The sequence below is a fragment of the Lytechinus pictus genome, unplaced genomic scaffold, assembly GCF_037042905.1.
Source record: "Lytechinus pictus isolate F3 Inbred unplaced genomic scaffold, Lp3.0 scaffold_20, whole genome shotgun sequence".
In the NCBI taxonomy this organism is placed as follows: Eukaryota; Metazoa; Echinodermata; class Echinoidea; order Temnopleuroida; family Toxopneustidae; genus Lytechinus; species Lytechinus pictus.
In genome coordinates, this window is record NW_026974141.1 from 423459 (window position 1) to 447053 (window position 23595).

The window sequence follows — 23595 nt, forward strand, 5'->3', positions numbered from 1 at the left end:
AAAATACGGCAGTACGTTTTTTCTTTAAAAAATACGTTTTTTTGTATTTAAAAAAAAAAAAAAAAAAAAAAAAAACTTATTTATTTTTTTTTTTTTTTACAAAATCGAAATTTATTGAGAAAAATCATCTCTATATGTCTCTATTTCATAAAACGTACACAAATATGGTTATTAAATCAATGTAATTTCAGGTAACTTGTTTTTTTTTCAATCATTTTGTAAAAACCAGGGTGAGATATACACAAGTTTCAATGTTTTTTTTTTCATCTGCAAGAGCAGTTCACATTTTAGCTTGCATGCAGCTTGAGCGCCGTGATGGGCGAGTGCGCCAAGCATTTTATTATGAAATACACTTTTTTGGGGAAAAATACAAAATATTTATCTCACACAGTAAAAATACTGATTTTTTTTGTCAAAATACTGATTTTGGGGGACAAGAATACTGAAAATGCAAAATACAACTTGGCAGCTCTGATGCTTACTTGCTTTTGCTTCAGGCTACTTCTGCCAGGATGACGCATGGTATATAGGTATGAAACCACAACACTGAACTATAGTGACGTCCATGGCCAACTGTGACTTTTCCCATTCCAACGGTTTTTTTTATCATGGAAAAATTAAAGGATTAGAAGTAAAAACACTTAAAGTCGCGAGGAAGCATGACTCAACCTTTTGTTATAAAGTGACCTTATTCCTTTTGAAGGGACTGGATGATGTAATACTTAGTTACATTAAAAATCTTTATGAAACTCCACCCAGTCAAATGAAGCGTTGTAACATGGCAAAAGACAAGGGGCCTCTTTCATTTAAAAAAAATTATAATGCAAATTTTCAAGTTTAAAGCTACTGAAATCCTTTGATTTGATTTGCTGATAGTAAACATGTTATAGAAACTGCATTATTTTTTGTTATATAACCAGACTTTATGAAACAGGCCCCAGTGTTGAACTAGATACTGTAATCCTGTATTCCCAATATCTTGGTCCTATACGTGTACCAGACCTGCCAACCAGTACGTTTTAGCCGTAGTTAGTACGTTTTTGCAACCAAAATACGGCAGTACGTTTTTCTTTAAAAAATACGATTTTTTTTTTTTTTTTTTTTTTTTTTTTTAAATACAAAATCATAATTTATTGAGAAAAATCATCTCTATATGTCTCTATTTCATAAAACGTACACAAATATGGTTATTAGATCAATGTAATTTCAGGTAACTTTTTTTTTTTTCAATCATTTTGTAAAAACCAGGGTGAGATATACACAAGTTTCAATGTTTTTTTTTTCATCTGCAAGAGCAGTGCGAATTTTAGCTTGCATGCAGCTTGAGCGCCGTGATGGGCGAGCGCGCCAAGCATTTTATTATGAAATACACTTTTTTGGGGGAAAATACAGTTTTTTGTATCACAGAATACAGTTTTTCATCCCCAGAGGTTGGCAGGTCTGGTGTACATGTACAGTTGGTAAAATGCATACAAACCAACACTGTATGATTTATTATATGTAGAATGAAGAATGAGTAAACCCCAAATACAATTAACAACTTCCTATTGTCATAGAAGCCAGTTAAAGACCTTACCAACCTGTTGGCATATATCATCTGGACTTGGTATCATCAAGCTTAGCAATCGATCATGGGCCTGATTTAAAAAAGTGATTACATTGCCTATTGTGTATAATCAATTACAAAAATAAACCCCATGATCAATCGCTGAGTGTTTTGTTGCAAGGCACTGATATCCTGCAATCTTCAGCAACTTGTGAGGGAATTCAAGAATGGTTTTGTGAGCAACAGAATACAGGAAATACCCAGTTGATATCCCATTAAGATTGAAAGAGGGTTGACATTGCTTTGACATTCAGTTAAAAGGTTTTGTTCGGCCTCACCTGTCCTCTATGAATGAATAGATATTCCATGTAAAATTTTGATAACCAGGGTTAGTATAACCAATCATTAGTTGGATAAAGTAAAATGTTTAGTTAAGGACGTTCCACAGTTAAAGTGAAATCCATGTCATTTTCACCAAACTTTGCTCATAGATACTTTAGAACTTTAATATTCGAAATATGCAAAAATTAACATAGGTCCATGTGCTTGATTTTTTGCTACAGAGCTTCAAAGTTCACCCAAATTGATGTTTTTAAGAATCGCGCATTCAAAAGAATTTGGCATTTTTAGACCGCCCAAGATTACTACAATCAGTTTAAACCTCTAGATATTACTCAGTCAAAATACATGAAAAAGTCATCAAATTTTGCAAGAGAGTTAATAATTCTATCTTTAGAATGGAGAATCTATTTATAGTGCTGTTTGTTTGCAATTTTAAGTTTAACAGCACTGCCAGTTCTTAAAAATGGCGTAAAAGATAACAAAATCCCAATCTAAAAAATGTGAAATTTCAGTAACAAACTACAAACGTACAATATATGCTGCACTTTATTCAAAATCCATGTCATTTTCACCAAAGTTTGCAGAGTTGTAGAGGAAGGTATACCTAAGAGGTACAAACACTAAAATATAGGGGTTCATGTGCTTGTTTTTAAACTATCAGCATTTTTATTAGAGCAAATGTGCTTTTTAAAACACCAAAAAATGAGCCAAATGCTTTGTATCTATGTGAAGAAAAAATCTAAACCACTCTACCATTTATTCAAACTCAGGGTAATATTCGTGATTCTTGGCAGCACTGCAGAGTTAAGTATTTTGAAATTGTAGAGACATTTTTTTGAATGGTCCATGGAATAATTCCATTTTTTAGTTTCATGAAATAACTCATAGGATCTGCAGTTAAAGTGCAGAAGATGAGAAAAATCAGCTCAAACCTGCAGCTAATTAATCACCTGTTCATTCATTGTGACGTCAGCGCGCAGAGTGTAAACTATGCGCAGATCATAATGCGCACAAACATAACTGTGGAACGTCCTTAAGTATTTATTCTGCTAATTTTGAGTTTGTGTTGTACTCTTGGTTAAGAATTTTTCTTGATAAAGAAATCTTTACCTATGAACAGGTATACCTGGCTTATGCTTAAAAATATGCATTCCCAAATCTTAAAATTAAACAACATATTCTTCCCTAGTTACCATTACCCCTTTTACGTACATCAGTTCTTTACCACCTTGCTTTCATGAAGGCAACATTGCAGGATCTACTCTGAACTAAGGATTGATTTATGGAACCATGTCAAAAGCCAGAACTGCCTCTTTCCTGCAGGAATCCCGCAAGCGGCCTTTCATTATCAAACCTCACTCTTCATCATAGCCAATACAATGGGGAGTGCAGGAAAGCTGCTATAATAATAATAATAATAACTAGCATTTAGTACGCTCTCCATAGTTAACTATATCACAGCGTTTACAAACGATTTAAAACAAAAGTACAAAATAATTACAATACAAATACAAGCAAAAGAAATTAATCGGAAAAGAGTTTTTAGAAGTTTCTTAAATTGATCTGAAGAATTTGATGATTTAATGAAAGTGGGGATGTTGTTCCATTCTTTAGAAGCAGTAACACTAAATGTGCGATCACCTGTTTTTGTACGAGTTTTGGGTATGGCAAGCAAATATGGGTCTTTAGATGAACGGAGATTAGGGCGAGTTGGTCTATGGGAAGCAAGGCTATCTTTGATATATTTTGGCATTTGGTTATTAAAGGCTTTGAAGACAAAAAGAAGTAATTTAAAGACAATTCTCTTCTTTACAGGGAACCAATGAAGAGATTTAAGTAAAGGGCCAGGATCATGACGTCGGTCCACCTTAAAGATAATACGGGCTGCCCAGTTTTGTAAACTTTGTAGGCGCTTCAAATACACTTGGGGAACAGATGTTAATAGGCTGTTACAGTAATCTAATCTGGACAAAATATGACAATGAACAGCACTGTGGCAGGTTTCTTCAGTTATGTACTTTCTTATCTGCGATATGTTTATATGAGAAGATGCATAGTGGCTTTATACATGTAGCAAGATGCCTGCCAAAAGACATAACACAGGCTTTTGACAAGGACCTTAGAATAAAAGCTCTGTGTGCAGGAAGTCAGAAAAACCCTACTGCTGGTGGTTCTTGACCTCCTCACTTGCCAAAGTTACAGGTTCTGATCTTGACAGAGGATGCCTGAGTGGGATGCATGTAGCTGCGAGTGCAAAAATCCTGTCACTGGTTTCTTTACCTCCTTGGATTCATAAACTTAGGTCAAAGTTACAGGCGCTGAATCTAGTCTAATCAATCTAGCAGGAAATGATCATATTATTTATTAAAACCAATACTTCCTTCTGCTTCTCACTCCAGGTGTCAATACTGAACCAGAGGTTGATAGAACGAGAGAGATGTGACTGCAGGAACCCTGACACTGGTAACCTATTACCCTGCTTTCATGAAGGTCAGCAATACAGTGATGGTGATTCTTGGTATCCCGATCCATGCACAGCCTGCCGCTGTCAGGTAAAATTTATTAACCTGTTGATAACTGAATTCTGTACTATAGTGGAGCGGTTATGTGACAAAAAATGGCCAAGATGCTCGGATCTGGCAGAAAGTGTGAAATTTGGCATACAGGGGTATTTTTGGGCGCTGATTTCAAAAATTGCCGGCCCCAAGCAATTTGACCATCGGGTCGGCCGCCATTTTGAAATCCAAGATGGCCGCCATGAAAAATCATCAAATGTCATTTTCTTGAGTTTTTCATGGCATGTGACACTGAAATTTGGCATATAGGGGTATTTTGAGGCACCGATTTCAAATATTGCCGGCCCCCAGTAATTTGACCATTTGGCCGGCGGCAAAATGGCCGCCATCTTGAAATCCAAGATGGCCGCCATGATATATTATTGCAATCATTTTCTCGAGTTTTATATGAACTGCGGTACTGAAATTTGGCATATAGGCTTAATTTGGGGTGCTGATTTCAAAAATTGCCGGCCCCAAGTGATTTGACCATCGGGTCGGCCGCCATTTTGAAATCCAAGATGGCCGCCATGAAAAAAATAAGACCCCAAATTTCTTCCAGTGCCTGGAACGTGCGGTACGGGCACATTGCGGAAGCTCTATTGAATACTGTATAAAAATGTGCTTACGCACGTGCATATATTATTGTGGTCTTTGGTGAAATTATGTTATGTGTCTTTTGATTAGATGGTAAATAACCAAGTGTTTTCAAGCAATCAAAATATATGTATCATCAGTCGAAAGAGAAGAAAATAAGCTTTCTTTTGGCGTCCGAGTTGCTTTATACACGTGTGTTAAGTTTGAGGGCATCGCCCACAACTGGGATTTCCCTGTGATCTCCATAGACTTCTCTCGATTTCAGTAATGTTCATCCAATAGACCAGTTCGTAGTTACTTTATGGACAATTTTGGTCAAATGACCTTTCATTTCTTTCATTATGATAGGCAGATTTCTAAGCAAGATATTACGTAAGCATGCCTTACATAGCAGGATGAAGAAATTGAATAGACCAGGTGACTAGAATAGCACACCATTGAACACTTTATGAAGGTATTTGTTCAGTTCCTACTTTGAATGCATATCATAGCATGTTGCACAATGTACTTGGCAAACTGTGAAATACCAGTCGTTCATGGACGCATTGTTGTTGTTTTTGGATGTAAATGAAAAACACAATTCAAAGAATGTATGAATAATCAAGACATCAAAGTTGGTGCTTATCTCATTAGATTTTAAACCACCATATCATTTTGGTACAAATGACCTTCCTCAGAATCTTTTGATCATGCGCAGAAAGGAACTACGAACTGGCTTATTTATGGCAGCCATCTTGAAATCCAAGATGGCTGCCATAAAAAAATCATTTAAAAAAATCAAGTATCATAATTATAACGTAGTTATTATTTTGAAATTTTGCATTTTTGGATAACCATCGTGTGTTCGACAATCTGACAATGGGAGCATGTTCGCCTCACAATCGGGAAATCGGGAGTTCAAGCTCCGACAGCATCAGACCGAAAGATGTTAAAAGAGGGGAATTGCTTCTAACCTGTTTGGCGGTCAACGAATTAAAGGGGAAGTTCAACCTGATAAAAAGTTTATTGAAACAATAACAGAATAAATAATGAAAAAAAATATTGAAGGATTGAAGAAATTCCATCAAATATTTAAAAAACTATTGGAATTTCATTTGGTGTATTTGTGACGTCAGATGCACGCAGTTCCCCCATGTTTCTTATACTACAAAATCAATGAAATGTAGCCTCCTAAAAAAATGAAAATGTTTTTATATTTAACCCTCAGTATATCAACAAACAAATGATTTCACACCCGCTCCAGAAAAAAAAATACCCATGATGAACCATTTATGCATTTTATATCACACAACATAATGGGGCAGCTGCTCGTACAGTAGCCTATATGATGTCACAAATCAAAAACTTAAAATTATAATATCTTTGATGGATCCACCAATATCTTTTTTATATCATATTTTCTTTTGTTTTTACAACAATCTGTTCTCCGGGGTGAACTCCCCTTTTTTAAGGGATAGAGCAACATCTGATGTGGCGCTACTAAGTTGCTGCCGGGCTCACGATCTACAGGGTATGGGCAAAATAAATTTTCGGAGCATTTCTGTTACTGAATTCTATTTTGAACAATAAAATGTGTATTATTATCATCCATCATTAATATCAATTTCATCATCATCATCCATCATCATCATCATACCACTATAACCATCAGTACTTCAAGTCTGGAGCAGTTTTCTTAATGTTGATTTGTAATAAAATATTGCAATTATTAGAGCAATATTTTAAAACCAGCAGGCCAAAACCTGCCTTTATGTCTAAAATGCAGTGCCTCAAATTATTTAAAACCAAGAGAATGATTTTGATGAATTTTCATGACAGTCAATCCTCTCTAGATTTCAAGATGGTGGTCATTTTACAGCATATATCTATTGGACAGATTACTGGGGGCATTTTCAATATCCCTATATGCCAAACTTTCAAATAATACGTTATGTGATACTAGATAAAGTGATTTTTTTTCAATGATCTTTTTTCATGGCAGCCATCTTGGATTTCAAGATGGCTGACATTTCGCTTCTGACTCGAGATCAGATCACTGAGGGCCAGCAATATTTGAAATAAGCACCCCACACTCCGTCGATATGTCAAAAAGCAATACTGCAGATCATATGAAGAAATAATTTATAGCCTCTCAACAGAAAATGATTGTTCCGGATGGTTATTATTTAACCAAAGCCACTTCAAATGTGTAACTGCAGAAGAAGCTAGCTGGTTTGTTTATGTATGGTGCTTCATACTTAATTACGTAACATCTATATCAGCAATTAAGGGTGCCAAAGTATTGTAATCCTTGCAACGGACAAAGATGTGGTTGTGTTGGATTTGTTTTCAGTGCCTATACAATGGGTTTTACTCACCATTATAATGTTGTACATCATTCAAACTTGGTAACCATATTGGAATTCAAAATAGCATCTATTTTGTATGTTCTTTTCATTGATCAAGGATGCAAAGATCAAGTTTTTCTCCAAATTTAAAGTCTTACAGGCCATACGTAAGACTTGAGCAAATTAGCTTTCATGGCGGCCATCTTGGATTTTAAGATGGCGGCCGTTTTGCCGCTGACCTGGAGGTCAAATTGCTGGGGCCAGCAATATTTGACATCAGTGCCTCAAAATACCCCTATATGCCAAATTTCAGTGTCACATATCATGTAAAACTAAAAAAAATGACATTTAATGATTTTTCATGGCGGCCATCTTGGATTTCAAAATGGCGGCCATTTTGCCGCCGACCAAATTGTCAAATTACTGGGGGCCGGCAATATTTGAAATTAGTGCCTAAAAATACCCCTGTATGCCAAATTTCAGTGTCACACGTCATGTAAAACTCAAGAAAATGACATTAATGATTTCTCATGGCGGCCATCTTGGATTTCAAAATGGCGGCCGACCCGATGGTCAAATCACTTGGGGCCAGCAATGTTTGAAATCAGCACCCCAAATTAAGCCTATATGCCAAATTTCAATACCGCAGTCCATATAAAACTCGAGAAAATAATTGCAATAATATATCATGGCGGCCATCTTGGATTTCAAGATGGCGGCCATTTTGCCGCCGGCCAAATGGTCAAATTGCTGGGGGCCGGCAATATTTGATATCAGTGCCTCAAAATACCTATATATGCCAAATTTCAGTGTCACATGCCATGTAAAACTCAAGAAAATGACATTTAATGATTTTTCATGGCGGCCATTTTGGATTTCAAAATGGCGGCCGACCTTATGGTCAAATCGCTTGGGGCCGGCAATTTTTGAAATCAGCGCCCAAAAATACCCCTGTATGCCAAATTTCACACTTTCTGCCAGATTCGAGCATCTTTTTCACATATCTACTGGACTACTACCAATAGGCATTGTACAAGGACCACCCAGTCTTAGTGTGCAAAAGGGTTAGCCCACAACTTAAAGGAGAATGAAACCCTTGAAACCAGCTGAATCCATATCAAAGAGAAAAATTAAAGAAAAATATTGTTGAAAGTTTGAGGAAGATTGAATGAATAATAAGAAAGTTATGAGCTTTTGAATGTCGAGATCACTAATGCCATGTAGATATTCCCATTGGCAATGCGACCAAGATCTGTGATGTCACACACGTACAACTCCCTCATTACTTTAGTACTTTTTTCACTTATATTCTCACTTTTATAGAGTCTATCACAAGGTGAGGTGTTCTCTTTATGAGAGGACAAGTACAGAGGTTCCACAACATTATGTCATTGATGAATCGTTTGTCATATGATTAGAATGAGCAAAAAGAGATGTTTTGGGGTATATTTTCAGTGTCCAAAAGGGGAGAGTTGTTCATCTGTGACATCATAGATCTTGGTCGCATTGCCAATGGGAGGATCTCCATAGCATTAGTGATCTCGACATTCAAATGCTCATAACTCTTCTATTGCTAGTCCTATTTTACTCAAACTTTTGTTGATCTTATTCTTTGATTTTTCTGCTTTCACAAAAGCTAACTTGCTCCAAGAGTTTCATTCTCCTTTAATGGATTTGAAAGGTGCAAGATCCCTGGCGTTGATGATATTCGTTACGAAGATCATTTTACTATCAGCCAGTCGTGCAGCATGTGCACACATGTACAATACACATACATGTATGCTGCACTGCCTTTGGCTGCATCGTCATTGGCCTTAAAATCTGCTGACATCATAGCAGAAGGAGGTGGAGCCAGCCTGCCAAGATCTTCAAACAGCAGCCAAAGCCAAGTGAACTGAGAATCATCAAGAGTTTGGACATTCAGAACATGGCATCTGCTTACTCCCGGTGGTAATGTCCTTTGACAAGGCACTTGTCCACGTTTGTCACTATCCACCCAGGTGTTAAATGGGTGACTAGCAATATGTGAATGACATTATGATTAGATTGGCATGTGTGCACCGATAAAAACGGTTGCCCAGCCAGGATACTTCCCAGGGAGTGGAGATGGTGCACTTTATACATGTATGTGGAACAGTGGTGGATTCTTTGACCGGGATAATAATAATTACAATGAAAAGCACTTAGGAACAAAAATATGAAGTACTGTATGAATGTAACTGTGATAATTTATCTTATCAACCTTGAATTGGTCCACGTAAGTTAAACATATTCTTCTACATGTATATTTCTTCTGCAGAGAGGAGAATCTGTTTGCAGTGTTGATATGGAACGTCAGCAGTGCAGAGAACCATGCGCCATTAATCCTTGCCTTAATGGAGGAACTTGTCAACCCCTTCCCATGGTTGGAACATTCGTCTGCATCTGCCCTCCAACCTGTACTGGCTCTCAGTGTGAGCACAAGATCAATGTGTGTGCCTTGCCGCTTGCATATGGTGATTGTGATGCTGTCGGCATGATCAGATATTTCTACAACTACAACAGTATGCGCTGTGAACCATTTGAGTATACAGGTACTGATCTCATTCATTTACCATTTCATATTGCACATAAAAGTTTAGGAGAAAGTCTCTCTGATGTATCATACATGTACATTACATGTAGATTAATCCATGGTGTGACGCACCCAAGTCTGAATGTAGACTAGGAGTAATAAAGAGTTCGCGGCTAGAGATCAAATACACAAACACGGCTTCCCTGTCTTTAAAAGATGTGTCATCGATTGTGAGGGTTTGGGGTGACTTAGGAGTTGGAGAAGTTTAGGTTCTTGTGTGCTGAGATGTAGAGTTGGTCCTGGCCACGTAACACATGGTAACTCTTTCATGAGGACACTAATGAAGTTGGAAGGTTATGAAATGGTCTGCTGTTGCAAACATTTACATCACTATGTTCAGTCATGAGGAAAATGAAATTATCAGTATAGGATACCTTTTGTTCATTTTTGTAATACCTATTTTCTTTCTATTTCCATCATATTCAAGGATGTGGTGGAAATAACAATAATTTCAGATTAGAGAGGGATTGTCAGGAGCAGTGCATGATGGGAGCTTGTTGTCGACGTAATCTTGATTACCAAGGTGGTAGTGCCACAACTCCTGCTGGATTCACTTGTATGGTGAGTAAAGGATCTATAAAGTTATGTTAAAGACTGATGCTCTCCATCACTTGGCCTCGAGCTATGTCACTTGTCTAATCAGTGTACATCAACTGCGGCTAGGACTTTGTTCTGCTAGACTAATTCTTCAAGTGCCTAATATCCATCTGAAAACTTACAGGGATAGAGCTCTTTTGTCAGTTGCTCCTTGTCTTTGGAATTCTACCAATCCAACTTCATAATTGTAACAACATTGAGACCTTTAAATCTGAACATGAATTATTTTTATAAATGGCCTTATACAAATGCTGTTCATCATCACCGTCATTTTTTTTCCAACTCAATGATTACCCTGTATCTTCTGGTTCCACCAATTACTCTTTATACCAAAATATATTGTCATTTTAGTCCACCAATTGGGAAACAGAAAAGTGAGCAACTGTAGACAGGTAGTCTGTATATCCATCAAGGTTCGTAAACACATATTCCTTTTAAATGTGAGACAAAGTTGATGGCCACCAAAGACAGGTTTTTGATATAGACAGGTTGCCGCTAAGACAGGTGTGAATGAAATTTGATTGTTTTGTCTTATTGATTAGATTAGAAAGAGCAGATTCTTAACTCTTTAAATGTTAAAACCTATGGAATGCAAGTAGGGCAGAAATTAGTGTGGAAGATCATTGTGGTGTAGAGATTCTCTCTCTTAGCTATCCCTCTGAATAGAGTATGATGTCTGCTTGCATAATTAGTGTGTCTTGGAATGGCTGTAGAGGCCAATCCTCGATTTACATTTTCTCAAGCAGGTGGTGCAGATGAATTCATCTGTCAGGTCATTAGTGTTAACCTGTTGACAGAGTTTTCTAGCTGCCCGCATATCATTACGATGTTTCTTTCGGTGTGTTTCAAACCTTTTTGAACCATGACGTACAGCTGATCTCCATTTCAGTCTATCCTTAGCACAGTCTTCCCATGTTTCAGGGTTAATCTGGCACTGCTTCAGGCTTCGTTTGAGATTGTCCTTGAAGCGTTTTCTTTGACCTCCTAGAGAGCGTTTACCATTCTGAAGCTCTGCAAACATTATCTGCTTGGGCAATCTGTTATTTTCCATGCGGAGAACATGACCGGCCCAGCGAAGTCTGTTTTTGATAATGAGGGCTTCAATGCTTGTGCATTCACTTTCTTCCAGCACACTGTTATTGGTTCGCTTGTCAGTCCATTTGATGTTTTGTATCCGGCAAAGACATCTCTGATGGTAAGTTTTAAGGCTTTTCAGATGCCGGCTGTAGGTTACCCAGGTTTCAGATCCATACAACAACGTAGGTAGGATCACAGCTTTGTAAACCTTCACCTTTGTTCTTGTAAACAGATTCTTATTGTCAAAGACTCTAGTCCTTAGACGCCCAAATGCTGAGCTAGATGCACTCAACTGCTGCTGTATTTTATCATCAATATCTACTTTTGATGAGAGACAACTGCCAAGGTATGTGAATCTTTCAACATTGGTCAGTGGCTGTCCATCAACTTTGATGCTAGGTGGGCATTGTTGTTCATGTGTGATTCCAGGCTTTGGTTGGTACAGGATCTGAGTTTTCCTGGTGTTCAGTTTAAGTCCAAATACGGAGTAGGCATAACTGAAAGCATCCATTGCTGCTTGAAGGTCTTCCTCAGAGGAGGCAACTATAGCATTGTCATCTGCATACTGGAGTTCATTCACTGTGACATCTGTGGTCCGAGATATGGCTTTCAGTCGGCAAGGGTTAAATAGTAGACCATCTATGCGATATCTCAAGTTTATTCCTGGTGGTTGTCGTTGTTTAACGATTGAGAATATCATATCAATGGTTCCTCGTCCAGGCCTAAAACCACTTTGCGATTCAGGTAGGACTTCCTCGGCGACAATTGATAGACGTTGTGACAGGATTCTAGCTAGTATTTTCCCTGCAACTGAGAGAAGAGAGATTCCATGGTAATTGTCACATGAAGATTTATCTCCCTTTTTGAAGATTGTCACTATTAGAGCATCTTTCAGTTCCGATGGGACGGTTTCCTGTTCCCAGATCAGTTTATAGAGATTATGCATTTTTCTGCATAGTTCAGAGCCAGCTGATTTATAGATTTCAGCTGGGATGCCATCCAGTCCAGCTGCCTTACCATTTTTCATAGCTTTGACAGCACTGGTCACTTCATCAAAGGTTGGTACATCTGGCAAATTATCTAGAGTCGTTGACTGGGGAAAATTGTCGATCTATTTTTGTTTCCACTGAAGAAGGTTGATTGAGGAGGTCAGAAAAGTGTTCTTTCCATCGTTCTCTAATCTTATCCTTGTCCTTGAGGAGCGATCCATCCTTTCCTGATACAGGTCTTACTCCGTTGACAGTTGGACCTTCCTAGTGGCAGTGAAGAAATCTCTGCTTTTGTTTTCATCAGCAAGTTTTTGAAGTTCTTCTGCTTTCTTCAGCCACCACTGATTTTTAATTCTCTCACTCTACATTGGATCAAGGATCTTAGAGAATGATATGCTGCTCTCTTATTGGCATTTCGTATGTCATTTTGCCAGGTAGTGAAGGCCGATCGTTTGTCTGAAGTGAGTTGAGTAATTTCCTCATCATTCTCATCAAACCAATCTTCATGATACCTTTCTGGCTTTCCTAAAGTTTCCTTGCAAGTCTTTACAATTGCATCGTTTAGGTCATTCCAGTATTTCTCAACATCATCATCGATACTAGGGTTCCTCTCTTGAATGGATTTCTCCATGCTCACTTTGAAGGCTGCTTGCACACTGGGTTGTTCAAGTGACCTTAGATTATTATATCCTGCTCTGCTTTTCTTCTTTGTCTTCCGATGCTTGGGTTGTTAAGAGATTGCCATTACAGATCTTATCAATCTGTGATTGGTCCAGCAAGCATCAGATGCAGTTATTGCTCTTGTGATGTTTACATCTTTCTTGTCATCCTGTCTGACGATAATGCAGTCAATCATATGCCAATGGCCTGATGGAGGGTGACGCCAAGAAGTTTTTTGTCTATTCTTCTGTGATGGTTAGTCTGTGCTCAGCACATTTGGTAAGTAGTCGATGGCCATTGTCATTGACATTACCAATGCCTTCTTTACCAAGCACACCATTCCAAATTGTGCTATCATTTCCACTCTGGCATTGAAGTCACCGAGTAGCAGGAGTTTGTGACTGCGTGGGATCTGAGTGAGAAGAGTATCAAGGCTTGAGTAGAAAGACTCCTTTTCTTCTGCTTCAGCCATTAGCGTAGGAGCATAGGCAGATATTAGGGTGGCTTTCCTGCCTTTGCTGAGATTCATTTGAAGAGTCATTAGTCTTTCATTTATGCCTAGTAGCACTTGATCCATGGTTCTCATGATCTCATTCTTGATAGCAAACCCAACACCATGGATTCTGGGTTCTCTCATGCTCTTTCCTTTCCAAAAGAAAGTGTATCCACCTGCTGTCTCTGTTAATTGTCCATCTCCGGCTAATCTTATCTCTTGTAGGGCAGCAATATCAATGTCATGTTGTCTCAGCTCACGCGCCACAAAGGCAGTACGCCTTTCAGGACGGTTGCTGTTTTGTGTGTCCATAAGTGTTCGTACATTCCATGTACCAATTTTCATTTGATCTTTCTTACCGCTATAATGGTGAACCCACTGGACGCGGTGTTTCAGCCAGGTTAGTAGGAACAGACTATGTATAGGGCACATTTTCTAGCCCCTTCCCAGGATATGGGTGAGCAGAGTGGATCCTAAATCGGGCTGCTCAGTCATGAAGGCAACTACCGAACTGCTCTCCTGTCCCTGGTTCCAAGAGCTGAGCGACTGATTTAACCTTCACCGCCTATGTGCTGGTTAGTGACTAAGGGCTCCCAGATATCACGATTCTGTCCTCGTCATCACGCTCCAATCGCCATAGGGCTTTGGTAGGGTTGGTTGTGCTGCAAGCAGAAGCTGTGCGTGGTTTTTAAAGTGGGTCTCAGTTGCACGGCTGAAATCCACATACTTGGCTGTACCACACCTGAGTCCAATGGCAAGAAAATCTAGACGATCGGAAGATGTACATGTAGAACAGTTGCAGTGAATGGCCGTTGGTCCCGTATAAGGACTCCTCCGCCCTTTGACAGGTCTTGTTTTTAATCCTGCGGGGTGTTCACGCACCCTCCTCACCTGGGTAAAAAACCTGAGGTGGGTTTGTCGGTTTAGTCGCCGACGACTCTACCATGAAACAGGTAATACTGGACTACATGTTACCAGTAGCAAACAAATGCCTGACCTGACCAGGGTATAGAGATACAACATAGGGCATTGTTCGTGATTTAAACTCCTCGATGGCTGCACCTCATCGACAGGATTTCCCTGATGTCTGTACCCCGTTTGGCGATAGCAGCGCCCGCAGATTGGTCCGTTGCACAGACCAATAGCAATGGGGCAGTTCTGGCACCAATGGAACGCAGCTTACGCTATAAAAGAGGCCTTCAGTTGTGATTGTCTATTGTAGCCTATTAAGTGACTCAAGAGCCCGAGTTTCTGTCTGAGTGCAAAACTGAATATATTACAATGTCTGTATGAGAGATTTAATTCTAAATTTAATACTACATCAAAACTGACTTTAGGATTTTGACAGATGATCTATTGATCCAGTTACCTTCAGAAATATTTCAAGAATTTCTATTATATCCTCCAGGAAACTACACTGAGCAACTGCCGTGACCAGACAACAGCAGCCCAACCTTTGACCTCAAGAGAGCAGAGTTTAGAGGTGACTGCCTTCCATCCAGGTATGTTGTGTGCCAATGTGAGCTGTGATCTTCCAGGGGATAAATGCATGGTTGCAGGAGAGTATGCTGCCTATGCAATGGAGACCTTCCGGAGTGGATGCCAGTCCTGTCAGTGTCTTACTGGAGGGCGTGTACAGTGCAGGTAATAACTCCACCATGTACCTTATGGCAAATGACTGAGCGGTGTGTTTTAAGCTAAGTATCCTTCGAGATGTTAATCAGGGAACCCAATTAATTAAGAATCTGTGATTATGTTGTATTTCCAACTATGGTGACTACCATTGAAATTATTTTTTATTGGCTGCCAAGCCCCAATACATGTACCTTCAGTTGGTAGTTACCTTGGTGGCAAGGAACCACAATTATTATCCATAATCATAAGTTCTTCATGAAGTAAGACCCCTAGTTTTGCGCTGGTCAAGCATTTGGAGTAGTTACCCCTGAGCCTCAACACCATTGTATGTTCTCATTGACATTGTGTAAATTTTTCCTTCTTATTCAGATGTGAGAACTTGACAACAAGGAAGGAGGTCCGGGACATGACTCGGTTGGAAATGGATCTGTTCCAATCGGCTATCCGTCAGCTCCAGTCCTCTGGACCGGAGTCACGTTGGTCTCACATGAGGGATCTCTACATGAAGCATGTGATGGAAGCCCACAGTCAAGCTTCCTTCCTGGTTTGGCACAGGAATTTCCTCAGGGAGGTGGAGCGTATGCTGCAGGTAGGTTAAGCAACAGTTCATCTTGCATCATGATTGGTGTAATCCAAAGCTAAAGTACATGTAGAGGAACTGAATCCATAATTCCCTAACCAAGTGACAGTCCCTCATCTGTATATGGGAGATTGGCACTGGGTTAGAGAATTTGAGAGTCAGGCATTCTATGTTAGCTTTTGAAAAGAAAGCTTCCATATATCAACATCTGGACTAGGATTAATGATGTTTTGCATGACTCTTTAAAGCCATATACTGATACAATGGCCAAAATTCACAAAGGTGGTTTTGAAAACACACGGTTGAATTCATGGCTTATGCAGATTTCCCGTATAAATTACGCTAATTTAGTGCGTGTATAAAAAATGTCCAATGCTGATGCGCGCTTTTGTCACAGTGCGCCAAATTGACGCCTGTTGCTGTGGTTATCAACGCTATCTTATTCATGAGTCCTCTGCTTTGATTCATGAGTCCACTCTTCAAACAGTGGACTTATGAATAAAATAGCGTATCTAAGTAGATAATCTGCCAGTAGATAATGAATAAAGACGTCTTAACACAACCTCCAAGCAAATGTTAAATTTTGTGAAATATTGGTTTGGTTGTTGCTGTATTTGTAAAGATGAAAAAAAATGTTTCATCATGGTGGGGATTTAGATACAATAAAATGAACATGAAGAAATAGATAATGCCTTATTTTAAACAGAAGTAAGATTATTCCTTTATGTTCACACAATGTAAATATAGAATACAAAGTACAAGGAAGATGCCAAGCTACTCTTTTTTTATAGGACATTGACTGCAGGGTTGCTCTTCCCTACTACGACTTTACAACTGATGTGGGCAATCTATCTCATTCTATCGTGTGGCAACCCAATTTCTTTGGTGGTGATGGTGTTGGACCAGGTAGCTGTGTGCCAGATCACCCCTTCCGTTCTGGAGGTCAGTGGGATCCTTGCCTTGCCAGGCAGTTCCAGTCCACAGCTCAACTCCCGTCCAAGATCGATGTAGCCCAGGCGATGTCTAGCACCGACTTTGCCACCTTCGAATCCTGCCTTCAAGCCATCATCGGTCACGTCTACAGCTACATCGGTGGCCACATTGCTTCCTCTGCAGCACCATACGACCCCATCTTCCTTGCGCTTCAATCCTACGTGGACATGCTTTTCTGGCGATGGCAACAGATGAACGGCAATACCAACAGCTACCCTGTGCAGGCTCGTGAAGTCCCGATGGTTCCCTTTGGTATGAGGCCTATGGATGTCATGAGTTCAGAAGCACAACTCTGTGTGACTTATGCCCTCCAGGGCTTTGGCCATCCTTGTAACAACACTGGCCTGCTCTTTGATGATCAAGGCTACGATGCTGAGGGGTACAATAGGAATGGCTTTGATAGATTTGGTTTTGACAGGTAATATCATCCATAAAGCTATTATCATTTCTAATTTTAACAATAATCATACATGTACATTGTTGTTATATAAAAAAATGTTTGATATACATGTAGTAATCAAGTACCCCCCCCCCCCCCCATCAGATTTGTCCAGTGTTTTGAGTCCCATAGCAATGGCACTAGTACTGGCTAAGATTGTTTACCAGGGAGCTTTATAATCACTTGGTCTGTAGGTAGATCATCTCAAACTACATTTGCTAAACCCATCTGCTCTACAATCAATATGGTTCCATTTCCATTTGGTCTATAATGCACTTGGTCAATTCCCACTCTAATAGTCTAATTCTCATTTAATCTTATGCCTTGATGGTCCAATTTCCACTTTGGCTATTGATTATTGAACAGTTCATCTAACCATACAGACTCAGGGGATGTTGCAAGAAAATAAGTGCTATCAATTTCAATTTCTAGATGCCAATTTATAAGTGATAGATCAATGTTAACAAGCAAATCATTTAATATCTGTTAAGTCAATGAGCAGACCATCAATCGATTGCAAAATATATATGAAATGGGTGATTTTCAATTGATGTGTGGTACAAATATGATCTTGCTACAATCGCAAGTTTCTTGCAACACCCCATAAGTGGTATTAGACCAAGTGGATACTAGAGGAAAAAATTGGTATAGCCTAACTGGAAATTAGGCAAATGGTAAGTGGGCTAAATGACAATTACACTAAATGGTTGGTAGACAAACTGGTTGTCAATGAGATAGGATTAAACCATGTGGGATGAAACCAAATTAATGGAGGTACATGTAGATGAAGTGGACGTAGGCAATTCTCGCTACCCCAAATAGCGATTTCGCCGAGATCCGGGAAAAATCCCTGTAACGCGCATTGCATTATGGGATAGCTTTTCGGTATTACAACTTCCTGTTCGGAAGTCCAATGCACTGTTTTGCCATTCAGATCAACAGTGCCGTCATCCACAACACAACGTCGCTTTTGCTCGAAAGTTCGTGATCACAACCCTCTCTTTCACGATACAGTTTAACGGCCTTTTCTGCTAAAGTCACTTATTCTGCCCGACGCTTTCCATTGCACGGTATTCCTCAGTTAAGATTTTTTAAAGTTCCGAAACTGATTTTTTATCCATTTTGTGGTCTACGAAAAATTGAACGGAATGAATGCTGTAGTGAATATATTTCGCGTCTAGTCGAATACGATCGTGATGTCAGGCTGGTCGCTAAATGCAAAATTTCAAGATATTAATTTTTTGTTTTATTTTTTATAACCAAATAAAAACATGAATAAAAATTATTTTCATGTGAAATATATTTTTATTTATAATTCAAATGGAATCAAAACTGACCAAATTAAATACAAAGTATTATAATCTGTACATATTACGCTGATTGGCATCGATTTCAGCATGGTGGAAAACTAAGTATCGCGAACCTCGCGCGAGCATGACTCTGAACCGGAAGTGGTGATGACGACCCGATGGAGTGAAAATTATCTCGTCTCTCGCATTATGAGATTTTTGTTCTTATTTGGGGTAGCGAGAATTGGCAATTTATGAAAATGTGACAAGGCCTGAATTGAGTAATCTGACTCAATGATTTTGTAACTCACTTGGTGATGTAGACTACATGTCTCTACCAATTTTAAGCTGAGGAAAATTTGAGTCATAATCCATTTTGTGTCCTATAATATGATTTTTGTACAAAAGTGTCCACACATATTGATTCTAGCATATTTCTTGCTTTCATTGTTTCTCTTCCTTTCTCTTGTAGATTTGGATATGAAATTGATGGGCAATATTGTTTGGTTGAAATGTCTTGAATGAGTAAACATGAGCTGTTTGAGAACCATACATGTGATTTGATTACCATCACATTGTTCTTCTCTTCCATTCTTTTGTAGATTTGGATATGACATTGGTGGACGTAATCGCTTTGGTCAGGTCGACCCTCGTGAGATCTACATCTACAGTGGCTATGATCTTGAGGGTTATGATAGAAGAGGATATGATCGCAGAGGTTATAACAGATTTGGATTCAATGTAGAAGGTGCATCTTTTTCTTCTGTGATAAGATTCTCATAGCTCTGTTTTCAATGAATGATTGTGCAGGAATTTAGATGCCTAATTGTGATTCCTAACAAAGTTAAAGTTATTTACTGAAAGAAATGTGTCCAAACTCCAAAATAAAGCAGGGACCAGAGCTGGCAATGCATGATATGGATTGAATTATCAGAAGTAATATCCAAGTTAAGTATTCACAGGTATGAGTCCCAAGAGAAAATGTTCCAGTTGATGGATATTGAAGGAAAGCCACTTAACTCAGTATTTCAGCGCGAGGAATGTTTGCATACGCGTAGGAGCTTTATCAAAATAAACAAGATGAAAGAAACTAGGTTGTCCACTGCCTTAATGCAGTCCAAATAGATGTATAAACAGTTTTGTTTTGAAGATAGTTTCATGACAGTTAAAATATAGCAGGTCACTCCAATTGTTTAACAAGTATTCTTAGCCAGGAGCATGATGTCTGGTCAGAATTTAGTGGCAAGCTGCAAAACTTTTTAAAGTTTGTATCTCAATCAAACTCATTCAAAAAGTTAGTGCATATGTTTTTGTCCAGAGTTATACCAACAGGCTCCTTACATCATGATATTGATTATGGCATCGTGAGATCAGTTGGCCTCGTGGCAAAACCTTGTATCTCATAATTCAACAACACTGAGTTAATCTCATAAAAACCTTAAAAGCGTTTCATCAACATTTTTCATCGAACAAGTTGTCAGATCTGCTGACTTTCCTTGATTCTGTTTGGCTGAATAAAACATTGAATTGAATTGAATTAAAAGCAATTTTACTATGGTCCTGTCAGATAGTGGGCGCGTCGTGGTCTAGTGGTTCTGACTCTCACCTTTCAAAGAGAGGGTTGTGGGTTTGAATCCTAGCCATGGCATGTTTTCCTTCTGCAAGAAATTTATCCACACTGTGCTGCACTTGACCCAGGTGAGGTAAATGGGTACCGGCAGGAAGTAATTCCTCAAAAAGCTGTGCGCACCAGAATCGGTAGACTAGCTTAGCCGGGGAAATATAGGAGCGCCTTGAGCACCTAGCAAGATGGATATGTACGCTATACAAATCCTATATTATTATTATTATTATTATAAAAATCTGACAAGTCCTTTCATGAAACGCTCCCATGTAGTGTAAAAGTATGCATATTTTCTGAAAATTAGTTTTGAAGTCTTTCTTGGCAGCAGCTTATCAAAGTCAGGGTGTCTATGGTGGTCACAATAATGTTTAATTTACCATAACTGTAAGTCTTCATGAAACAGGTTGTGACTCTGTGAATTTCATGATTTGTGCCCTGCCACCCCAAAACCAACAATAAGTCAACCAAAATGAATATTGTGATTTTTATTGAGCTTGAAAATTCACTTCCTAAGCTTTAAGGACGTTCCACAGTCAAAGTGAAATCCATGTCATTTTCACCAAACTTGATGTTCTTAAGAATTGCGCATTCAAAAGAATTTGGTATTTTTAGACCGCCCAAGATTACTACAATGAGTTTTAAACCTCTAGTACTCAGTCAAAATACATGAAAAAGTCATCAAATTTCGCAAGAGAGTTAATAATTGTATTGTTAGAGTGTAGAATCTACTTATAGTGCTATTTGTTTGCAATTTTAAGTCTAACAGCACTGTCAGTTCTTAAAAATGGGGTAAAAGATAACAAAATCCCAATCTAAAAAATGTAAAATTTCAGTAACAAACTACAAACGTACAATAAATGCTGCACTTTATTTAAAATCCATGTCATTTTCACCAAAATTTGCAGAGTTGTAGAGGAAGGTATACCTAAGAGGTACAAACATTGAAAAATAGGGGTTCATGTGCTTGTTTTTAAACTATCAGCATTTTTATTATAGCAAATGTGCTTTTTAAAACACAAAAAATGCGCCGAATGCTTTGTATCTATGTGAAGAAAAAATCAAAACCACTCTACCATTTATTCAAACTCGTGGTAATATTCGTGATTCTTGGCAGCACTGCAGAGTAAAGTATTTTGAAATTGTAGAAATTTTTTTTTTAAGTTCCATGGAATAATTCAATTTTTTAGCTTCATGAAATAACGCATCGGATCTACAGTTAAAGTGCAGAAGATGAGAAAAATCAGCTCATACCCGCAGCTAATTAATCACCTGTTCATCCATTGTGACGTCAGCGCGTAGAGTGTAAACTATGCGCAGATCATAATGCGCACAAACATAACTGTGTAACGTCCCTAAATGATATATAATATTTAAAAATTGACCAACAATAACCATTACAGGTACTTGATTGAATGCAGAGGAAATTCAGCAAGAGCTTAAAAAATAAGAAGAAAACAAGGTTTGGAAATTGGGGTTCACTCAAGCATGAGAATGCATACTGTGTAATCTCAGTGAAACTTCCAAGCAGTCTGAAAAAGTAGTATCCAAGAAACTCTTGTATCTTTTTGTTTATTCAACTTCATGACTTCAAATTTTCACAGTATGAAGAAGAAGAATTGCTCTTTCCGATAAGCTATTTTTTTTTATTTTGGGTGTTTGGAGACTAAATTACTATTTTAGCTATTTAGAGAGAACCTTACCTGGCGACTTATTGGTGGTTTCAGGGTGGTAGGTAACATTTATGCTCCATCAATGATAGTTCATTATCATGACAGTCTGTAGGTCAACAACTACCAACCTATTTTTTATTGGTTTCATATTGTGTTCATTTATTATCTGTGGGCTTTAATTGTGTGGTATAGTATTTAGGAAAAGGTGGTGCCTTTGGGGGTGTTTGGATGAGATGATGGTTAGCAGCTGGGCACAAAAGATGGATTACCTGCGTGAATAGCAGATGCTGCATAACAAAAGACTTGAACATTTTAAGGGTAAGATCCTTGTGGATCAATTAATGACAGGATGGGACTATTGTCTTTGAACAAAACTCCTCCACAACTCGACACACTAATCCATGCCATAATCTACATAGTACTGCCAAGAGTATAAAGGTTTCATTCTACACCATGTAGTCTTTTGTGGGCATCTACCTCTGGACCACCCAAGTTTGTGTAATAATAATAATAATATAGGGTATTTATATTTATATTGCGCACATACCCACCTTGTTAGGTGCTCAAGGCGCTCCTATATTACCCGGCTAAGCTAGGCGTTCATAGCGCACACAGCTTTTTAAGGAATTACTTCCTACCGGTAACCATTTACCTCACCTGGGTTGAGTGCAGCACACTGTGGATCAGTTTCTTGCTGAAGGAAATTACGCCATGGCTGGGATTCGAACCCACGACCCTCTGTTTCAGAGTCCGAAGACTAATCCACTGGGCCACAACGCTCCACAGTCCTTTTCGTGTAGTCCTTTTCAGGATCAGCACATGCCCACAAAAGGATACATGGTGTACAGTAAAACCTGTACACAATTTCTTCTCCATCGTGGTAACCTTCGGAAGTTACAGCATTCTCCAACTTATACTGCCATTTCTACACATAAAGAATGGCTGGATCACAACAAAGCATTGAAGGATTATTTGACATTTAAAGCAATATTTTGTCCATATATAGGACACAAGGCTCATAGATTTTTGAATAACAAAGCGAATACTTTTTTAAATGTGGATAAGGCTAGTAGCATGTGCCGCATGTGAGAATTGCAAAATTAAAGAAATTATTATTTAGCTGACTGATGTTACCCTATTGCAAGGAAGAATAAGGGTTAATAAGTAGAACTATATGAGATCCCGGCAAGAACTAGTGTTTAAATGTGGTCTGTAATAATTGAGGGGGCGTCGTCGTCTAGTGGTTACGACTCGAGTCTTTCAATAAGACGGACATGCGTTTGACTCCCAGCCATGGCGTGTTTTCCTTTTGCAAGAAATTTACCCCCATTGTGCTGCACTCAACCCAGGTGAGGTGAATGGGTACCAGGCAGGATAATTCCTTATAAGCATCAAGCGCCTTTAGCAGCTGGAGCTATTGCATGCACCATTGAATAGGCAACTAGATAATTAGCACCTCGTAAATACTATTAATAACTTTGAAAGAGAAACACTGCTTAATGCATGATGTTGACTACACTCTACATGTATTTGAGCAATCTCTTGGGATTACCACGAAAGTGTGATGT

General features: G+C 38.7%; 1 protein-coding gene across 1 annotated transcript in view; it reads left to right on the top strand.

Moving 5' to 3' along the window:
* Window positions 1-23595, top strand: part of LOC129278880 (kielin/chordin-like protein) — a 74919-nt gene that overhangs the window by 19628 nt on the left and 31696 nt on the right. The window contains exons 6-12 of the mRNA XM_064114652.1: window positions 4288-4440; window positions 9667-9940; window positions 10409-10542; window positions 15206-15441; window positions 15802-16021; window positions 16804-17423; window positions 19336-19481. Of these exons, the coding sequence (XP_063970722.1) occupies window positions 4288-4440; window positions 9667-9940; window positions 10409-10542; window positions 15206-15441; window positions 15802-16021; window positions 16804-17423; window positions 19336-19481 (1783 nt within the window). The remainder of the gene's footprint in view (window positions 1-4287; window positions 4441-9666; window positions 9941-10408; window positions 10543-15205; window positions 15442-15801; window positions 16022-16803; window positions 17424-19335; window positions 19482-23595) is intronic.